Source organism: Aedes aegypti, chromosome 3, assembly GCF_002204515.2.
Source record: "Aedes aegypti strain LVP_AGWG chromosome 3, AaegL5.0 Primary Assembly, whole genome shotgun sequence".
Classification (NCBI taxonomy): domain Eukaryota; kingdom Metazoa; phylum Arthropoda; class Insecta; order Diptera; family Culicidae; genus Aedes; species Aedes aegypti.
The window spans coordinates 10243153-10265192 of record NC_035109.1 but is presented as its reverse complement, the minus strand read 5'-3'; the positions used below and the strand labels follow the sequence as shown (position 1 = coordinate 10265192).

Genomic DNA, 22040 nt, shown 5'->3' with positions numbered 1-22040 from the left:
GACTTTGGAAACTCGGTACGTGGAACTGCAAATCTCTCAACTTCATCGGAAGCACACGCATACTCTCCGATGTACTGAAGATCCGCAGTTTCGACATCGTAGCGCTGCAGGAGGTGTGCTGGACAGGTTCGATGGTGCGAACGTTTAGAGGTAATCATACCATCTACCAGAGCTGCGGCAACACACGTGAGCTGGGAACAGCTTTTATAGTGATGGGTGCTATGCAGAGGCGCGTGATCGGGTGGTGGCCGATCAACGAAAGAATGTGCAAGTTGAGGCTCAAAGGCCGGTTCTTCAACTTCAGCATCATAAACGTGCATAGCCCTCACTCCGGAAGCACTGATGATGACAAGGACGCATTTTACGCGCAGCTCGAACGCGAGTACGACCGCTGCCCAAGCCACGACGTCAAGATCATCATAGGAGACTTAAACGCTCAGGTTGGCCAGGAGGAGGAGTTCAGACCGACGATTGGAAAGTTCAGCGCCCACCGGCTGACGAACGAGAACGGCCTACGACTGATAGATTTTGCCGCCTCCAAGAACATGGCCATTCGCAGCACCTACTTCCAGCACAGCCTCCCGTATCGATACACCTGGAGATCACCACTGCAGACGGAATCACAAATCGACCACGTTTTGATCGATGGACGACATTTCTCCGATATTACCGACGTCAGAACCTATCGTGGCGCTAACATTGACTCCGACCACTACCTGGTGATGGTGAAACTGCGCCAAAAACTATCCGTCATTAACAATGTACGGTATCGACGCCCGCCTCGGTATAACCTAGCACGACTGGCCCAACCGAACGTCGCTGCCGCATACGCGCAGCATCTCGAGGTAGCGTTGCCGGAAGAGGGCGAGCTTGACGAAGCCCCTCTTGAGGACTGCTGGAGCAACATAAAAGCAGCCATCAACAACGCAGCCGAAAGCATCGTCGGGTACGTGGAAAGGAGGACATGTGACGATTGGTTCGACGATGAATGCAGGAAGGTTTTGAAGGAGAAGGATGCAGCGCGGGCTGCAATGCTGCAGCAAGGAACGCGACAAAACGTGGAGCGATATAAAAGAAAACGAAAGCAGCAAACCCGCCTATTCCGGGACAAAAAGCGCCGCCTGGAAGAAGCGGAATGTGAAGAAATGGAACAGCTGCATCGTTCACAAGAAACGCGAAAGTTCTACGAGAAGCTTAACGCATCCCGAAAAGGCTTCGTGCCGCGAGCCGAAATGTGTAGGGATAAGGACGGAAGCATCTTGTCGGACGGACGTGAGGTGATTGAAAGGTGGAAGCAGCACTACGATGAACACCTGAACGGCACGGAGAACACAGGCGCCGAGGGTCACGACAACATAGGAAGTGGCTACGTTAGCACGGCGGATGAAGGAAACCAACCTGTCCCCACATTGAGGGAAGTTAAGGATGCCATCAACCAGCTCAAGAATAACAAGGCCGCTGGTAAGGATGGCATTGGAGCTGAATTCATCAAAATGGGCCCGGAGAGGTTGGCAGCCTGTCTGCACCGGCTGATTGTCAGAATCTGGGAAACGGAACAGCTGCCGGAGGAGTGGAAGCAAGGAGTCATTTGCCCCATCTACAAGAAGGGCGACAAACTGGAATGTGAAAACTATCGTGCGATCAGGATAGTGATAGTGAATGCCGCCTACAAAGTGCTATCCCAGATTATCTTCCGTCGTCTATCACCAATAACAAATGAGTTTGTGGGAAGTTATCAATTTCATCAACGGCCGCTCGACAACGGACCAAATCTTCACTGTAGGGCAAATCCTCCAGAAATGCCGTGAATACCAAGTCCCAACGCATCACTTGTTCATCGATTTCAAAGCGGCTTATGATAGCATCGACCGCGAAGAGCTATGGAAAATCATGGACGAATACAGCTTTCCCGGGAAGCTCACAAGACTAATAAGAGCAACAATGGACGGTGTGCAGAATAGTGTGAAGATTTCGGGTGAACATTCCAGTTCGTTCGAATCCCACCGGGGACTTCGACAGGGTGATGGACTTTCGTGCCTGCTGTTCAACATCGCGCTAGAAGGTGTCATGCGGAGAGCCGGGTTCAATAACCGAGGTACGATTTTCACAAGATCCAGCCAATTTGTTTGCTTCGCGGATGATATGGATATTGTCGGCAGAACATCTGGAACGGTGGCAGACCTGTACACCCGCCTGAAACGTGAAGCGACAAAAGTCGGCCTGATGGTGAATGCGTCAAAAACAAAGTACATGCTGATAGGCGGAACCGAGCGCGACAGAGCCCGCCTGGGAAGCAGTGTTACGATAGACGGGGATACTTTTGAGGTGGTTGACGAGTTCGTCTACCTCGGATCCTTGTTAACGGCTGATAACAACGTTAGTCGTGAAATACGGAGACGCATCATCAGTGGAAGTCGCGCCTACTATGGGCTCCAGAAGAAGCTGCGGTCGAGAAAGATTCACCCTCGCACCAAATGTACCATGTACAAAACGCTTATAAGACCGGTGGTCCTCTATGGACATGAAGCATGGACCATGCTGGAAGAGGACCTGCAAGCACTTGGAGTGTTCGAACGAAGGGTGCTTAGGACGATCTTTGGTGGAGTACAGGAAAACGGTGTGTGGCGGCGGAGAATGAACCACGAGCTCGCTTGGCTTTTCGGCGAACCAAGTATCCAGAAGGTTGCGAAAGCCGGAAGGGTGCGCTGGGCAGGGCATGTTGCAAGACTACCGGACAACAATCCTGCAAAGATGGTGTTCGCGTCGAATCCGGTTGGCACAAGAAGGCGGGGAGCACAGCGAGCGAGGTGGCTTGATCAGGTGCAACAAGATCTGGAGAACGTGGGCCAAAATCGAAGTTGGAGAGACACAGCCATGGACCGAGTAAATTGGCGTAACATCGTTAACGAGGTTTTATCAAATTAATTGATGTAGGTAATACCATCTAAATAAATAAATAATAACCGTACCGGAAAAAACGGGAAAAGCGGGAAAAAGACGGGAATTTGATTCCATCGGGAAAAAGACGGGAAAACCGAGAATTTGAAATGGTCACCGGGAAAATATTTTTGAATTAACATTGTCAAGCTCTGCATCTTCAAACCTCAAAAATAAGTTGTAGAAACTTGATATGGGTAATAATATTGCCATTAAGCATCTGTTATCTTGGACAAATAACATTTAAACATTAATGATTGAACTTTTTTGTAGAAATAGTCTACTTTGCTAGATTATACTTCTAAGAAATACTTCATTTTTCTCATTGGTTGGCAATGTTTCGTAATATTTTAGGATTTTTTTTACTATTAGGGCTAGAATTTTTCTCTAACTAATCAGACTCAAAGTTTAGAATCAGAGTTTCAAAATTTCTTGTAGAAGGTTTAAGCATTCAAACATATTGGATTCTGATTTTTTTTTTTTTTTTGAGTTAGTGCTATATTCAATTAAAAACCCGACCAAAACCGGAAAATTTTTGAAAATCATACCGTGAAAACCGGGGAAAAAGCGGGAATTTCAAAATGTATATTTGGTGGCCACCCTGGTGATCGTTCTGAACCTCGGATGCAACCGAAGATTTGCACCGAAACTTGAACCGCGGTTGCAATCGAGGTACAAATGGACCGATTTTCGAACCGCCGTTTGCACCGATGTTCACTTTACACATGTTTGGGTTTAGGTTCAGTTTCGAGCGTTTAGGTTTACACACGAAAACAGAGCACAAGGAGAGTACGAAACCGCCTGAACCAACGTGTTCAGTGTTCGTTTGGGAAGACTGTCTAGAAGTCATCTGGAGATTCCTCCAGAAAATCCTCATTCTAGTACTCCTGGCGGATTCTTCTGTAGAAGCCCAGGGATTGTTTCAGAAGATCATTTTATGCCTTATTACTGCTTGAGATCATTTTTGGCCAACTTAACATTGAATAGAACACCGTTACCACGCAACGCAACGCAACGCAACTTAACATTGAATAGCATGGACGATATATTCCTAATGCATTAGGAAGGTTAAGAAAATCCTTAGAATAATGGCTCTGTTATTCTTTCTTTGATTCCTACAACAATTTCATCCTAGAGTTCCTTTAGATATCTCCCAAAACTTGAGTGTAATTTTGCCATCCACGTGTCAATAATAGATTAGTATCTAAGATAAACGTCCTGGGGGATTCCCTTGACTGTCGTTCAATTATATGAAGACTTTCAAGATGATTTAGTCAAAATTGAACTAGCGAATAGTTTTGAATGCAAAAAAGATCATTAAATACTTACAATAAAAACGTAATTGGAGAGTTTTTTTAAAGCTATGGATCCCAATACCGTGACATGCTCTATTACCGTGAGGTTAAAAAAATTCAAGTTTCATTCGATCAGATAAAAAAAACGTATGATTATTTCCAAGTCTTCTATGTTTTATATAGTAGACCGTTTTGTATACTTTGTATAAAAAATATGATTTGAACCATTTTGAAAATTTTAACCATAGTTACAGGTGATGTTGTTAAACATACCAATGTTCCAAATACCGTGCATCTGACCCCGACTGCTGAGTCACATTTTGAAACATCTCTCAATTGAACGAACGAAGCGCATCAAAAATAAAACTTTTGTATCGAAGAACGTATTGAGGTCTGCATGATTGATTCGGGAAATAACATATATATTTCACTTCGCCATTTTGAAATTATAACTGAAACACGGTATTTGGAACACATAAGCAACCGTGCCCTAATACCGTGTATTGGCACCAGGCGATTACATTCTAACATTATTTTTGCTTGTTTGTGTGTGCAACTTTAGTTCAAGTTTGTCATGGCTTTCTAAATACTACTTAATGTGCTAACGTTTGTAACAATCATTTAGAAAAATAAATAATATAGTATGCTAGAAATCCACATAATTCCCAAATACACGGTATTAGGCAACACACGGAATTAGAGCAGGTCACGGTACTAGACAAACGATTCTTCGTATAACAGTTTGTATGACAAACAGTATGTTTGACCGACAATTTGGTCGGGGACTGTTAAAGTAAATTATAGAGGTGCCCATGTGTTTTTTCATTCCATTTTCATACATTTCACATAGATTATTGTTTAATATTAATAAGTAATAAGTAACCGGATTGACTGTCCAGAGCTTGTGCAGCAGGCGAATTTCTTTGTACCAGCGCGTCTTTTACGTCAACGTTCTCTATTAAATGAAGTGGATGTCTTTGATTTTAATATTTGTAGAGATCGTTTTAAGAATATTGTTAGACAAATCAATTAGTATTTTAAGGGATATTCAATCTGTACAGCGAAGCCGAAGACGGTGTCAATAAATAAATAATATCATGGGTAAGACAATTCTTTTAATATCCTACTACCCAGCTATTTTCGTTCGTATGATATGGCCTACCCACCCTTAACATCTGTGTTCGTGGGAGAATTCAAAAGTCAAATGACCGAAAACGAAATTACAAATATAGGTTGGTTGGATTAGATGACTTGGTCTTCACGAGTCCGTATAGTTGAATCGAGAATCCGTAAGAAAAACCAAATGAAACCCTCCACAAGGGAATTTTAATTCAACCGTCGTCATCATGGTCTTGATATGAGTAAAACCTAAAAGTTGCTTGAACTAACGTTGATTTTTTTTCACGATTATGAAATTTCAGATCACATTCAATAATCTTATTGTTTCTAACCATGGACTGTTCCATGCAAGCAATGCGGCAGTGATGAATCAAAGTGTTTGGCGTAAAGGAAGGAAGGGCGCAGAACAGGGAGATTCGTGAAGAACTTTATGTTTCGTGCCACCGAAATATGAAACACACTCCACACCACTTTCCTATTAGCAAACCGCCAGCCACGGTTAATAAATTACCTACCTAGAACATTGATAAAGGAGGAAAACGGAAAAGCGATTACCAACACAGCTCAGGTAGGTTGGCGCTGCTTTCATGTTGAATTTTGTTGTTCTATGCTTCCCGCATCAATCTGGTTCGTATGGTTCTTCATGGTTTGGTAGGTGCATACAATTCGCATTGCAGTATACACAATGCAACACTGAAGCGTTTAGAGCCTTTCCCGAAGAAAATACCCCACACCCCCCTTTAATTTGCCTCTGAAGCTCTCGAATACCGTGGAACGGTGTGGTGTTGGTTATAATTATGTTTTCCTGAAGCATACCAGGGTGTCGATTGAATTTTAAGAATAAAACTCCATGATATTTTCTAATCTTTCAGTCGATTGCACCTGGTATTTATTTTTTGAAGTTGTACTACTTCGAAAAATAAATCAAATTTTGTAATGTAGTTTTCTGTATTTTTTATGAGAACAGAGTAAAGCATGTCAAAACTCAACTTTTTTATATGCCTAAACTACTATTATTTTGAATATACATAACTGATTTTGCAAAGAGAAACCTTATTGACTATGTGCATTATGTATATTTCTAGTTATTATTAGATTATATTAGAAGTTATCAGTATTCAAGAACGTTATATTAACACCTATGAATAGATTTCATTTTTTAACATTTTAACATCGTATTCGACATTCAAAAATACGATAAGGCCCAACATTGCTCATAAATTGAATTATACATAAATCGACTAGACTAGCCGAAAACGAAACACTTCTCAAAGTAGTACCGAACAGACCCATATTCAAATCTAAGCGTTATCCAGAATTTGATTGTGTAAAAGTAAAAAAAAATAGTGAATGTTTTTGAAAAACATAGTTTTTTGACGTTAACTACGTCTCACGGCAATATACTGGGTGTCAATTGAAAATCCAAAATGTTGCGACCGTCACGAAATTATGTAAGATTTTAATTAAGGTACCGTGGGGCAAGTGGGTAATTGATTTTGCATAGTTGGGATTCTTCAAATTCTAGAGACCTTAAATTAAAACATATGAGGTCGTGTATATTTTTAAGCTTGACTCCCACCAAATATAAGCAGTATACTGAAATTGATTTTTATGTAAAATTGAAGAAAACAGTAGAGAAAAAGTTTTTGAAAATAGTTTCCTTACTTTTCACTTGCCCCACAGGTGGGGCAAGTGAAAAGTTTATCGTTTTGAACAATAAATCCAAAAACTAACAGTTACATTCACGATTTCTATTACCTTTAACATTTGTTAAGGCATCTCAATGAACAATAATATAAGTAACATGTATACAAAGAAAATTTTATTCTTATTACTTGAATTTTCTTCTGTTTAGTTATGTTTGTTGAAATGATTCGACAACATTATAACTGCAATATTCCCAATTTTTATTTTTACATCACGGGACAGCAATTGCATTTCTGCTCTGTAGATTTTCCACCGCTCGTTATTTGTTTTTAAGAAATTCGGATATGACGTCGGATAACTCTTCAAAAGAAATCAAACGGAATACTTCAATAAAGTATTTAGAAACTTTTTTGTGTGGATACACCTATATCCCATTTTTATGTTTTGAGCTAGCTTTGCATAGACATTCCACGAGATTTCCGTGCGTTGTCTTATATTGGAACTTTCCAATCAACGTCTTCCTTTTGATCGGCTGTCCGAAGTAAACATATTAATATCGTAATATTTGGCAACCTTATTTTTAGAGAAGTTTCATGATTGGGCCATGATAATAGCTTTTAACGCTATTAGTATAATGTTTCTTGAATTATAAGCACGTTCTGTTATTCTATGATAATTGCGAACCTTGTGTACTTATAGCTACCTAGAGAGAAAACACAAATTCAATCTAAAATGAGAAACTTTTCACTTGCCCCACGTGATTGGAAAATTGACGGTGTTTCAATTTAGTTATTTTTAGGTCTATGTCAAATTAATTCTAAAACTTTTTTTATTGCAGTTTAAAACTGTCAGAGGGGACAACTTAAAAGTGGTACAGAATATTTTTTTCCGCAACTTTTTTCTACTGAAAATATTTAAATAAGATTGCACGCCGCCATCTTGTTACGGAGTACCAGTTAACAGGTTAACAATCTTTTGCTCTATTATGCAACAATGGTTGAAAAATCTCAGGAATCTCTTACCTACCGTAATGTTCTGAATGGCTTCAACGGTTTACGCATGATTTTGAAACGTTAATTCACATATTCAGTAAAACATACACATTATTTTCACTTACCCCATTTACCCACTTGCCCCGCGGTACCTTACCAATAACTCAGCCATTTATCGGTAGATTTTCATTATTTTCCCATTATTTTCGGTCGGAAATTTATACAACATTTTACTCAAATGGAGAAAACTTTTGATTTTTGACGATAGACTGTCGAAAATTGGGAAAATGTCGACCCCTTTCTTACGCAACCAAACTCGTTCATATTGTCTTCCACGATTCCTTTGGGTTAGCTACCCGAGCAGAAGAAAATAACTACTGAATACCAAATTGAGGTATTCCATACCAGATAATTTCCAATACTTACAACCTGAATAAGGTATGAATGAGCCCTGCATAAGAGGTAAAATACCTCAAATAATACCTCAAGCATATTCTACGAACACCAAACTGATAACTAGATCAGGTATTATAATACCTCAATAATACTTGATGGATTTTTATATAAAAATGAAATTTTTCAATTGTAGTTCAATACCTCCAGCAGACCTCAATAGCCTTTTAATACCTCAATGAAGTATTTTTAATTGTTTTAAAGATTTTTTTCAATGCCATTATAATACCAAATTGAGGTATTGACAACTGAACAATACCTAATTTTGGTATGATACCAAAAAATGGTATGCATAAGTTATTGGGGAGTTATTTGTTCCTCCTCGGGTATACACTATAGTGCACTATAAAAGCAGACCAATTTCTGCTTCTTCGCGCATTCTTCTTTCAACATTAACTACGTCTTACGGCAATATAGGGTACCGGTGCCATTAGTGGACTACCTAAGCTATAACAAATCATAACAGAATAACGAAAAGTCTTAACAGAGATCTTTTTACGTCCATAGAAAGATTCCAACCTCTACTATATGGGAAAAATATAAAAAGAATGATAAAACTAATATTTTAACATAAAATCGCTTGAGCCACTATTGGTACACGTGTTCCAGTACTTGCGCTAGTGTTCCAGTAGTTGACGTTCGGGAATGATACAAGGAATTTTAAACAAAATGGTAAATTTTTTCATAGGTTCAACATTTTTCCCTCGGAACAGCAATCTTTCGATTGAAGCATATAGATCATCTCTAGGGCTTTTCTTCATTTTTATACATCCATTTTAAAAACTGCTGCCATCCGTTGATGAACTACTGGAACACGACGGCTACTACCCGAGGAGGAACAAATAACTCCCCAATAACTTATGCATACCATTTTTTGGTATCATACCAAAATTAGGTATTGTTCAGTTGTCAATACCTCAATTTGGTATTATAATGGCATTGAAAAAAATCTTTTAAACAATTAAAAATACTTCATTGAGGTATTAAAAGGCTATTGAGGTCTGCTGGAGGTATTGAACTACAATTGAAAAATTTCATTTTTATATAAAAATCCATCAAGTATTATTGAGGTATTATAATACCTGATCTAGTTATCAGTTTGGTGTTCGTAGAATATGCTTGAGGTATTATTTGAGGTATTTTACCTCTTATGCAGGGCTCATTCATACCTCATTCAGGTTGTAAGTATTGGAAATTATCTGGTATGGAATACCTCAATTTGGTATTCAGTAGTTATTTTCTTCTGCTCGGGTACTGGTGCAAGTGATCAAATTTGTTGCATAAACTCAATTATTTATATGACTTTTTGATAAAATAAAAAGCTGAAATTTGGCAAATCGACTAAACTAGAGACGATCTATCCACCAAAAATAGCACATGTCGTTTTTTATCAAAAATGTTCGTTTTATTCCATAGTCCAATCTACTGGTACATTACAACCATTGGTACCGGCACCCGAGCAGAAGAAAATAACTACTGAATACCAAATTGAGGTATTCCATACCAGATAATTTCCAATACTTACAACCTGAATAAGGTATGAATGAGCCCTGCATAAGAGGTAAAATACCTCAAATAATACCTCAAGCATATTCTACGAACACCAAACTGATAACTAGATCAGGTATTATAATACCTCAATAATACTTGATGGATTTTTATATAAAAATGAAATTTTTCAATTGTAGTTCAATACCTCCAGCAGACCTCAATAGCCTTTTAATACCTCAATGAAGTATTTTTAATTGTTTTAAAGATTTTTTTCAATGCCATTATAATACCAAATTGAGGTATTGACAACTGAACAATACCTAATTTTGGTATGATACCAAAAAATGGTATGCATAAGTTATTGGGGAGTTATTTGTTCCTCCTCGGGCACCCTACTGGGTGTCAAATGAAAATCCAAAATGTTGCAACCGTCACGAAATTATGTAAGATTTTAAATACTAATAACTCAGCCATTTATCGGTAGATTTTCAATATTTTCCCACCAATCGGTCGGAAATTTATACAACATTTTACTCAAATGGAGAAAACTTTTGATTTTTGACGATAGACTGTCGAAAATTGGGAAAATGTCGACCCCTTTCTTACGCAACCAAACTCGTTCATATTGTCTTCCACGATTCCTTTGGGTTGGCTAGTGCACTATAAAAGCAGACCAATTTCTGCTTCTTCGCGCATTCTTTTTTTGACGTTAACTACGTCTTACGGCAATATACTGGGTGTCAATTGAAAATCTAAAAGGTTGCGGCCGTCACGAAATTATGTAGGATTTTGAATGGTAATAACTCAGCCATTTATCGATAGATTTTAAATATTTTCCCACCAATCGGTCGGAAATTTGTACAAAATTTTACTCAAATGGAGAAAACTTTTGATTTTTGACGATAGACTGTCGAAAATTGGGAAAATGTCGACCCCTTTCTTACGCAACCAAACTTGTTCATATTGTCTTCCACGATTCTTTTGGGTTGGGAAGCGCACTATAAAGGAGACCATTTTCAGCTTCTTCGCTCATTATTCTTTTGATGTTAACTACATCTTACGGCAATATAGTAGGTGTCAATTAAAAATCTAAAATGTCGGGACCGTCACGATATTATGTTTGAGTTTGAACTAAAGGAAGGCTGCAACTATGAAAATCGACTAAAATTCAAATGCAAAAAAAATTCTTGGCGTAGTTAACGTCATGCGGTCGTGTCTTGTACACAACCCCCACTGATTTTTTCCAATAGAAGATTAGTTTTACCATTTATCTTAAGGTTAAACAGTTTGGACTCTAACTTCTAAGATTGCACTAAAATTTCAAAGGCACTAATCTCGCGAAGAAAGCATACAACAACAGAGTTTTTTTTATTTTGGCTTTGTGCACTAACAGAATGCTTAAAATATGATGATCAGGAACTATTTCTCCAGTTTAGTGCCTCTGAAAACGCGAATAGGATCACAAGTCGGCCATTGTAACGGCCATCTTTGAATTCCGATATGTTTCACCTTAAACTAGTGGTCCCGGCAAACTTCGTTTGCCATCAACAAAGCCGTTGAAAATAGCTATGAAACGTTCCATAAAAATGACAGTTCCGTTTACTCTCGTTTTTCCTACTTTCCCGATATATCCTGTATTTTATATGCAAACAAACACATCGGAGCACTTCAGGAACATAACTATGAGAGAATTTTTATTTGTTAATATGAATGATGAATAGTTTTGTGCAAAGCAGATACCGTAGGCTAAGCTTACAACTAACTGTTACAGTCACTTTATTCACAATCTGGCAAATAGAAAATCACAAGAACTGGCAACGTGATAATCTCACTAAACCAACATTTCCAAATTGCGGTTTATGTCAGAGAGTGACGTTGGCCTTCGTTTTAGGGGGGGCAATTAAAACGTACTGCAATTAAACATAGTGCAACAAACAAAATTTGACTGTATAGTGAAACATAGATTTTTACGACCCTTCTTATTATTTTTAGTTTTAGGTAACTTAAAAAAAATGCTTGATCCGTTTTTCTATTGTAAATCGTCTGAGTTTTTAAGATTTTGAACAAAATAGTTGACAAAGCGTTGAAAAATAGGACACTTCAAAGTTACTCACAAAAAGTTATGTTCGAAACAAATTAATGTTTTTGTTTGTTTATACAAAATTTTGTTCAAGTCTAATAAAAACAATTTTAGGGTTAGATTACATTGGAAAACAAAGCTTTCAACAAGAATTCTGAGGATAAGGATATTTTTTTCAAAACTTATTTGTTATTTTGACATATTGATTACCTATTTCATCCCGGTCTATTATTCATTCCGTAAAGAATAATTCTCAAATAATGTTAACAATATGACTACATGAGCATCATATAGTAAAATCTGGAAAGTCATCTGGAAACTTATTCCCTTGGCCTTGAACGAAATTTCTTGACTTCGTAGGTAGTCGACACCATGCAAACTCAGACAAGTCAGTCCGTTCTGCCAAATTATCCAGAAGGGCTAATCACTCGTATACCTAAATCAATCTACAACAAAAAAGGCGTGTCAAATACGACAAAAGTCAAACAATCAAAGCAATCCATCACCGAGCAACCTTCACATAATTTCAAAAAGAAAATCAATCGTCGAAGTTGTGATTCAAAGTCACTCCATATGACGATAGGTATCCAAAAACCAAATTCGTTCATCTAGTTGCCATTGACAAGTGCATTGACCTTAAAAAAAGCCGTGTCTCTCTAGAAAAAAAAAAAAAAAATGCAGAAAAATGAAAATAGCATAATTTGCCGGAATTTTCTACCCGGAAGGGGGAGGGGGAAAGTATCTCAAAATGAAAAGTAGTGCTCTCCACTTACTTGCGTAGGTTCCGGGAGTTGCGGCCGTTTGGTAGGCTTGCTCGTATCCGGCTGGACGCGCTGCCGCTGCGGCTGTTCCGTAGGTCGCTGCTGCTGCCGGTGCGGCCGCTGTCGCTACTGCATAACCCGTCTGTGTGGTCGGGTAGGCTGTTCCGGGGGCCGTCGTGCTGCAGGTCAAAATCGTCGTCGTCGTCGCCGGGGAAGAACAGAACACAACAAACATCAATGATTAGCACTTGAACGACGCACAATTTCCACACTCTAAACCCCGAAATCCGTTCTCAGCACACTTTTCTAGCCGGAAATGGACGAGGCGCATCCAAGCAGTCAAGATGCGGACCAAAAAAACGAATCGATCGATTTTTCACGTTCACAAGCAGACCGTCTCGCGAGGTATGAAATGCCGTCGTCTCAGGCAGCCATTATGGATCGGTCGAAAGAGAAAAGGCAAATTTAGCCGGTCTCACGCATTCTCACGCGCTCTCTCACTCGTATCTCACCTACCTGCTGCAGTGTGTCGATCGAGAAGCGGAACGTCAAATTCTAGATTCATTCATAAAAATATCGATAGGGTAGGTGCCAATTATTGATCAATAACAAGCAAGCACAAAACAGTTTTGTATCCCGGCTACCGCTACACTGACATTGATTCTGGAGCTTGAGCTTGAGCTTGCTTGAGCTTGATTGGCCGCCCGTGGATGCACTCCAGCATCGCCAGATCAGCTGCACTTACACAAGGAACCAACCGAATGACTGCTTGGGACTAACAGGCATCCTCAGTGTATAAGTGCTGGTGATCTTCTATTTTTAGGCAACAATGGCACCTGCCACGTCAGAATGCAGACCAATGAGGGGAAGGGGGAGGAATTGATGATGCATTGAACTGACTCCCACGTAGACCTTATATTCCACTGCATCCACGTCAGTTCATGCGGGAGTGTATGGATTGGGGGAAAGGCATGGCAGAGGGGTTTGCTTTTGTGGTTAGCAGACTGCCTATGTATCAGGCGTAAGAAAGGCGTGCGCGTGGAAGTAGGAAGCGTTAGGGAAACGGTTTCTTGTCCGTCTCTAGTTCTAGCGTTTGCTATGAACGAATAGTTTGAGTGTGATATATTTAGAATGGAAGATAGAAGCAAGTGAGAGATATACAACTACAAAGTACTAGGAAAGGGACTGGCCTGGGATTGAACCCATGACCTTCTGCATATGAAGCAGAAGCGGTAGCCATCAGACCACCAACCCCGTCTCGCTACACTGACATTGATTCTGGACTAACAACTAATGTCGAATTCGTTTTTGAACCTAGGTTGGAACTGGCGCAACCCGTTCTGAATCACAGTTTCAACCCCAACCCGGTTCAGGTTCGACCAAACCACATTTTGCTTGACGTTGGTTTATTTATGTGTTGATCACCGACCCAGTTCCTAAAAACGAAAATGACATAAATCTATCGTAAGATTAGGAACTGTACCAACGGTTTTCAACCAACCACAAAATCTGTTAACTTAACCAACACATCGTAATTACCAGACATAAAAATAAATGCTGTTTATTTCACCAGTAAATATTGTAATCCGGTGGCGAATCACTGGGGTGAATTTGAACAGGTCCGTACCATATAAGGGTGGTTCAAAATATTGTTTTTTGCTTCACACCGCTTATTCGATTCTCAATTATGGGTGTCCTCCCAAAATTTGTGCTTATTTGGATGAAAACTGAGACTGCACGAATTGAAGGGCTTTTATATGGGGAAGCTTATTAATATATGGGAAAAGCAATCAATAATTCTCGCCGAACATTACTAAAGGACTTATGTACAAATGAGAGATTCTCTCCTCTCTCGCTCTCTTTCGATTATAACAGTGGAATATTAAAGCTTTTGGGAAGTTTTTCACTATGGATCGAAAGGCAGTTTCCTTGACTAGCGTTTCATACAAAAAACGCAAAAGAATAGGTTAATGTGACTCAGTTATTAATTAAAGAGAAAGCAAACAAAGAGAGCCTCTCAATGTTAGATAGGTCCTTTAGTAAAGTTTCGCGAGAATTCATTCAATTGGACATAAAATTTGTCCATGTACTCTTGAGGGTTAGAACTACACTGATATTGTTATATGCATATGTTGAAAACCTTTTTCTAATCGGGCGCCTCAGTAATTAGTTATTGATTTTTGTATGAGTTGAAAATCTTTGGCTATAATAATTCTGTGTTGTTTTTTCATAAGGGCCTATCTGTATTCATCGTTGCTCTCATTGTGTTATTGCAGAAAAGTAGTTGTCTTTTCGTAACATATGTTTGTGCTGTAGGATGAAGAATTACTATATCTTGCTTCATTAACAAGAAATATTACAGAATTACCTAATTAGCGAAGTTATTACCCCATTAAACATTTGACAGTTCACCAGCCGAGTAAATTGGTTGAAAAATCGGTCGATTGTTGCACCGACGCTTATGGAAGATTAACATAGGGATCAACCGAATATCGCCCGATTTAATTGGGTGGACCAACGCAATCCTACTTAATAGGTAGATAAATCGGTATTTTAAGTAAAATCCAAGCAAGTTGACCTACTAAACATCAGATTTCCTCGGTCACCCGATTTAATCTAGCGATTAGTCAGTTGATCGCTGTGTTAAACTTCCATAAGCGTCGGTGCAACAATCGACTAATTTTCCAACCAATTTAGTCGGCTGTTGAACTGTCAAATGTTTAATGGGGTAGCGAAAGAGAGGATCGATGAAGATAAATCCCTCATGTCAGTTAGGCCCTATTGAAGTAACAGCACAGAATTGGGCTGCTCTATAGGCATCACTATATAAAAAGAAAAACATAGTAGCCTAGATTTGTGTGTGGTAAAGGCTTTTCAAAAGGCGTTTCAAATCAACTGACTCGGAAGCTCTTTAACAGTTCTTTTATGAAAATGACAGGCCCGTGTATGCATCGGACCTGTCACATGAAAAGGCCGATCTTCTGCGCCAGATGCAGCAATAGTGCTTCTTTAGAAGATGAATAAGCACTGTTGAAGAATTTCCAACCAGATTTATACCAATTCTTCAAATTGCGTTGTAGCGCAATTTTAACAAAATGTTTGTTGTTTGCTGAGAGAACTTTCACAATATTGCTTTTGCTTGCTGTGAGAAAATAAACAAAAACAGAATTGCTGTCGAGCATTCACTTCTTTGACGTTGACCGTGTCTCCAGCGTCGGAATAACTTTGAAGATACTCAAATTGGATTATAATCAACCATATTTTTGGAATGAGTTACAACATGTCCAGTCGATTTCTGTAAACTGATAAAAAATACATATTTAAGTCCAACCCTACGCATATTTAGCATTACCATGTCAATTTTTTGTATCGACAACCACATATTACGTAATTTTCACCACATTCAAGTTGAAATTACTATGACTAAACACATAGTGAAATGGTAAACTTAACTACTTATTTTAGTCAACTTCTTAACACAATGTTGATAAAAAATTTAGTCCGGCATTGGATCTGTTTTGTTTTGTTAAACATTTCGCGGCAATCGCTCAGTTTAATTTGCATGGATCGTTATTTGAATTACGTTCAAAACTAAGTATAATTCAGTTCATTGTTGATTTGCATTGAGAAATTTAATGATTTGATTTTTAAGCTGTGACGGAAGACGCACACAACGCACATGGTTTCTCTGCAAGCTCTAATAGGTTATGGACAGACCACGCTAGTTACACACTTAAAAAAATCGCAGTATCTTGTGAAATAAATCACCGATTTTGAACTGTAAACAATAAAAATACAGATTTTCCTGTGAAATCTACTATTTTACCGACAAAATCCGCGAAAGCAACTATTTTACCGGAGAAAATCGGTGAAATCTACTATTTTACCGGAAAAAAATCCGTGAAACAAACAATTTTACTGTAACCCTGTGAAATACTAACGAACAGTTCGGTAAAAGCATTATTTTCACCGAACTTCTGTGAAATCGTGCGACAGCCGCTCTGGCAGGCATGAACTTTCTTTTGTTTCAGTTTTTGCACACCACTAACAAGCAGTGAAAGCTGACTTAGTGACAGCAAGCCTGCTTCCTGATCGGTGGGTCGGGAGTTCGATTCCCGGTCGAACCATTTTCTTGTTTTTCTCTATGATTTTGTTCGACGATTTCACAGACTGTTCGGTGATTTTTCACCGAACCTTCAGCTGTTGAGATTACGGTGTAATTTCGCCGTAATATGTATTTTTTTTTAAGTGCGTACCATCGCGACCGATCAACAATTGTAAATTTCTTCAAGCTCGTTTTTCGTTCAAGTTTTTCAAGCCAAAATGGAGCGAAAAGGAATTTCCAAGCTTAACGGAAGCAATTACGGTTTACCACAGCGTACACCACGCAACAAAACGGAGTAGCGGAACGTAAAAACCGATCGCTAGTGGAGATGGTACGTTGTATGTTATTGGACGTACAACTGCTACACAAGTATTGGGCCGAAGCTGTGAATACGGCCACATAGTTGCAGAACCGTTTGCCAACGAAGCCCGTATCACAAACACCGTTCGAGCTCTGGACTGGTGAGAAACCTGATCTCAGCCACCTCAAGATTTTTGGTTCCTGGGCTTACGTTTGGAGTCCATCGGAGAAACTTTCCAAGCTAGAAGCAAAATCCAAGAAACTGTTGTTTGTTGGCTACTCTTTGCACCATAAGGCCTACCGCTTCATCAATGCCGAAACGCACAAGCTGGTCGCGAACAGAGATGGTCGCTTTCGGACACATCGGGAGGTTCAGGAAATCGTACCTTCGCAGGGAAGTATCGTTTCATATCCTTTTTCTGAAATTTCTCCGATGAACCGTGGCAAGGCTGATGATCTTCCCGCTTTCACAGCACCCGAGAGGAACGATGAGGTTCCCAGAGACATGCTCGCCAAGAGTGATGATGACCAGTATGACGACGAATCAAAAGAGGCTGAATTCAACGGTTTTGAAACCGCTACATCCAACGATGAAGATGTGGAATTCGGCACAGACAACCAAGTGGCAGGAGCAATTTGTTGAACCAACGTTTGTCGCTCCACTCGTGCGGCCAAAGCGATTCCATGGCGTGGCCGGTTTGACCATCCAGGACAGTGAATCAAATTGTCATCAAAACAGACGAAAAACGAACAACAAAGCAAGCTCGCTCACAAACGTTTGTTGCAATTTTTGCGTATAGGGATACAATCAAAAGCAAAATTGTCATGACAATCGCGGGACACAACATTGTTGCTAGCTTTTCAACTCGCGATTAATCAGTTATTTTAAACACAAAACCAAATTTGTATGATGTATGCTGTTCGTTATAACGTTATAATGAGTTAATGTTTACCAACACGGAGAAAATTCTCGAAAATTGCAATGCGAACCCTAGAAAATTGCTACGCACGTAGTGATCGATCATTGTCATATTATGTTCAGGTGGTGATAAACTGATGTTGCGGCATAAAATTGTTGCAACAAGAATAGTTGATGACAATCTCTTTGTTGCTGCGTGTTGGGTGACAATTGATTCACTGATCCAGGATCCGAACCTCGGTCGTTCGAAGAAGCAATAAAGAGCCCAGATCGTGACATGTTGATGCGCGCTATGGAAGAGGAGGTTAAGTCCTTGCACGATAATGCAACTTGGGAGATAGTTCCACTACCCAACAACCGTAAACCTGTAGGCTGCAAGTGGGTATTTAAACGCAAGTTGGGCAGCAACGGCGAAGTCACCCGGTATAAGGCAAGACTCGTCGCTAAGAGGTTTAGCGAGTTATATGGCACAGATTACGACAAGGTATTCGCCCCCGTCGCGAAGTACTACTTTCCGCACACTGCTATCGATTGCCGCTAGAAAGAAGCTTTTGGTGAAGCACGTGGACGTCAAATCGGCCTACTTGTACAGGGACCTGGCCGAGACTAACTATATGAGGTAGCCCACTGGTTTTGCGACCGTGGTGGAGAATGACGTTTGCCTGTTATGGAAAAGCCTCTGTGGACTAAAGCAAGCTGGACGAGTGTTGAACCGCGAAATTACTGAGGTGCTACAGAATTTGGGATACCAACCGTCGGAAGCAGATCCATGTCTTTTCGTGCGGATGAAACATGGTCGTTTGTCATTCGTATTACTTTACGTGGACGACATGCTCATTGCTTGCCAGGATGAAACGGAGTACAATCGAATTGAAGCAACTCTGAAGAACTTCAAGATCACATCGCTCGGAGACGTTAGCATCTATCTCGGTATTCGGGTTCAACGAAAACAGGATGGACGATTCGTGCTGGACCAATCTTCGTACATCCGTACGATAGCTGCGTGGTTTGGACAAGCAGATGTAAAACCATCCCACATCCCAATGGACCCCGGATATACGAAACTACAGCAAAAGGAGGAGGAACCATTGCCCAGGAAGGACACCTTCCAGAGCTACTAAGGTGCTTTGCTTTATGTGGCGGTAAACACTCGGCCCGATATTGCGTCGATCCTGGGGAGCAAGGTCAGCCATCCAACCCAAGCTGATTGGACGGAGGCCAAACGGACGTTGCGGTACCTGAAGTCGACTGCAGATTTGAAGCTGGAGCTTGGGAGAGTTATACGCACACGTAGACGCGGACTGGGCTAGAGATCACCAAGACCGAAAATCAAACTCGGGGTTCATCTTTCACCGATTTCCTGGGCTGCTCGACAACAACAGTGCGTTACCCTTTCGTCCACCGAGGCAGAATACGTGGCTTTAGCGGAGGCCTGTCAGGAGCTACTCTGGTTGCAGAAGCTAATGAAGGACATTGGTGAGAAGCCCATCGGACCAATCACAGTGCTTGAGGACAACCAGAGCTGCATAGTGATGCTGCGAGCCGAAAGAGGAAGTCGCAGGACCAAACATATTGACACATGGTTTAATTTCATTCGGGACCTAATGAGCAACAACGTTATTGCAATAAATATTTGTATCTTCATTCTTCAAAAAACGAAAGCTTTTGTTGTATATAAATTACTGCAACGCACGATCAATCTTATACAAGTCAATTTCCTCAGAATGAAAACGTATCGATGTTTATTTGACGTCATTTGAGTTTCGGTCAACGTCAGTTCAACAAGGAAGTGAATGCTCGGCAGCATTTTTTTTGTTTGCTTTCTCACAGCAAACAAAAGAAATGTTGTGACAGTTCTCACACCAAACATAGAAAACATTACATTACACTACTACGCGGGCAAATTTGATTAGTCTATAGGCCTTTTCATGTGACAGATCCGTCTATGCATTTGTTTACATCGGTGGAGGACCGGTGCTAACACGGACCTGTCATTTTCAAAGAGGAAATGTCAAAGTGCTTCCCGATCAGCTGATTTGAGACGTCATTTGAATAGGCCTATTCGTGATCAAACGTCAACATCCCACCGCAAAATCGCTAGTGTTTGGAGGTGATTTTAACCTTCAAATTGCCAAATAACCTCCATATCATCACCTCCAAGTTAGTTCTAATAACCTCCGTTATATGAAATATGGTGGCGCGTCAATCGTTGCAAGTTTATCGTTAAACAGTCAATAGGACCGAGACATCGAGTCTACAGTCAATCACTGTACCCGTCGCTGAGGAAGCGTTTACCCTATGATCGATCAAGTGCGGATCATTCGAAGTTTTTGCGAGTTAGTTCACCATTCATCACACCGCCCTCACTCACTACTCACATTCACTTCTCGCATCTTTCTCGTACTCGCTCACTGCTCAAAATCTCGGTTCTCAGACTGTTTTTTTCTTGGTCTTCTTCTTCACAGCCCACTGTTGGCATTGAAAGAAAATTTTTCCACTAACCAAATTTTAACACACGATTTTTGGCACAATTAGCACAGTCCGCGATCGACCTCCAACGTTTCTTAACGGTCCAGCATCTCGGCCGCACTAAAACACTGAATTTACTTACCCGTACTGCGTTGCACCATGCGGAAATCCGAAATAGTTGTTGGTGGCCATACTTTTTCAGCACATCGACTTTTGTTCCACTCTCAGCAACTGTGCGTGAGAAAATTGCGAGAACGGTGACAACACAAAACTCGCCGACGACAGCTGACAGCGTACTCACTCACTCACTCACGCCGCTTTTTGTGACTGACGGAGAACAAAACCCCAGTTTGTATGCAAACTAGAAAAATCTTCTAAATCGTTACAATCAAGATTCGCACAGTATCACTCTTCGATTATAATACCCGAAAGAATATTTTCACTAAATTTCACAGGAAAAAATATTCGGAAAGGCCAGATACGTGCAAAATGAAACACTTTTTCACGACACAACGACACTGATATCGATGCCGGGATCAATGCAATCAGCTGTCAGAAAGCCGATGCGTTGTTAAAAAACGCAGACAAGAAAATTTCACCACGCCATCAGAGAGCATGGCAGCGCCCAAAGTACCTGTATACAAGGTAACGGATTCCCCCTTAGACCAATCGTTGTTTAGTGAAGAAAAATACACAGTTTTTTTGTGGCTTGATCCTCTCTGGGTTTATTCAAAATTTCATAACACCAAAATGGGCTATTTTTAACTCCCACCCACCCCCTCGTAACATTTTCAAGATACCCACCCCCTTAAGCGTTAAGAAATTTGTGAATGGACCCTCTTCTGTGAATAAAGCCCGTATAATAACGTACCATTCAGTAAATGAAAAATAAATGTACAATATAACGTATTGGTTGCAATACACTGTGATTGAATATCGAAACAATATCATTCTTATTTGTAAAAACCTTATTTTTTTTTATTGGATGTGGCCGTAGGTCAGACCGAAAGCAATTTAACAACTTGTTTGCTAGACGGTCAAATTACAACTAACTCAATTTATTGCGATACAAAATAACACTTAAAAAGTAATGGCATGCTGGGGTTTTCAGTCGCGTCAACTTCAACATTGTTAATGGTTTTATACCTTATTGGTCGAATTCTTATTCTGAAAATGTTACAGCTCACACAAAATTTGGAAAATATTCATAAAAAATGCGTTACGAGGGGGTGGGTGGGTGCCAAAAATGGCCATTTTTGGCATTATGAAATTTGTGAATAAACCCTATGCTGAACCCCGTTTGTTCCTTTTCTCCGGGAAACCCCGCGTGTCCTTGTGAGAAAATGAGTTTCACAACCACATCTACACTAGGGCACCCACACCATTGAGCATGATAACCACTATGGAACGTTGTGTTTGTATTCCATAACCTTTCACCAAAACCAAGTCGCCAGCTGTCACTTAGTATTTCC

At 40.1% G+C, this 22040-nt stretch overlaps 1 protein-coding gene across 2 annotated transcripts in view; it reads right to left on the bottom strand.

Annotated features, from left to right (window-relative positions):
* LOC5570237 (zinc finger RNA-binding protein) overlaps positions 1 to 21126 on the bottom strand; it is a 57182-nt gene extending 36056 nt beyond the window's left edge. The window contains exons 1-3 of one of the 2 annotated variants that reach the window (XM_021852468.1): positions 20994 to 21126; positions 20711 to 20929; positions 12788 to 12954 (exon numbers count right to left, since the gene is read on the bottom strand). In XM_021852468.1, coding sequence (XP_021708160.1) covers positions 12788 to 12954; positions 20711 to 20760 — 217 coding nt within the window. In that variant the 5' untranslated portion in view covers positions 20761 to 20929; positions 20994 to 21126. Of the gene's footprint in view, positions 1 to 12787; positions 13210 to 20710; positions 20930 to 20993 lie in introns of those variants that run through there. The other variant, XM_001658966.2, reaches the window with a different exon arrangement.
* Between the last annotated feature and the right edge of the window lie 914 nt (positions 21127 to 22040).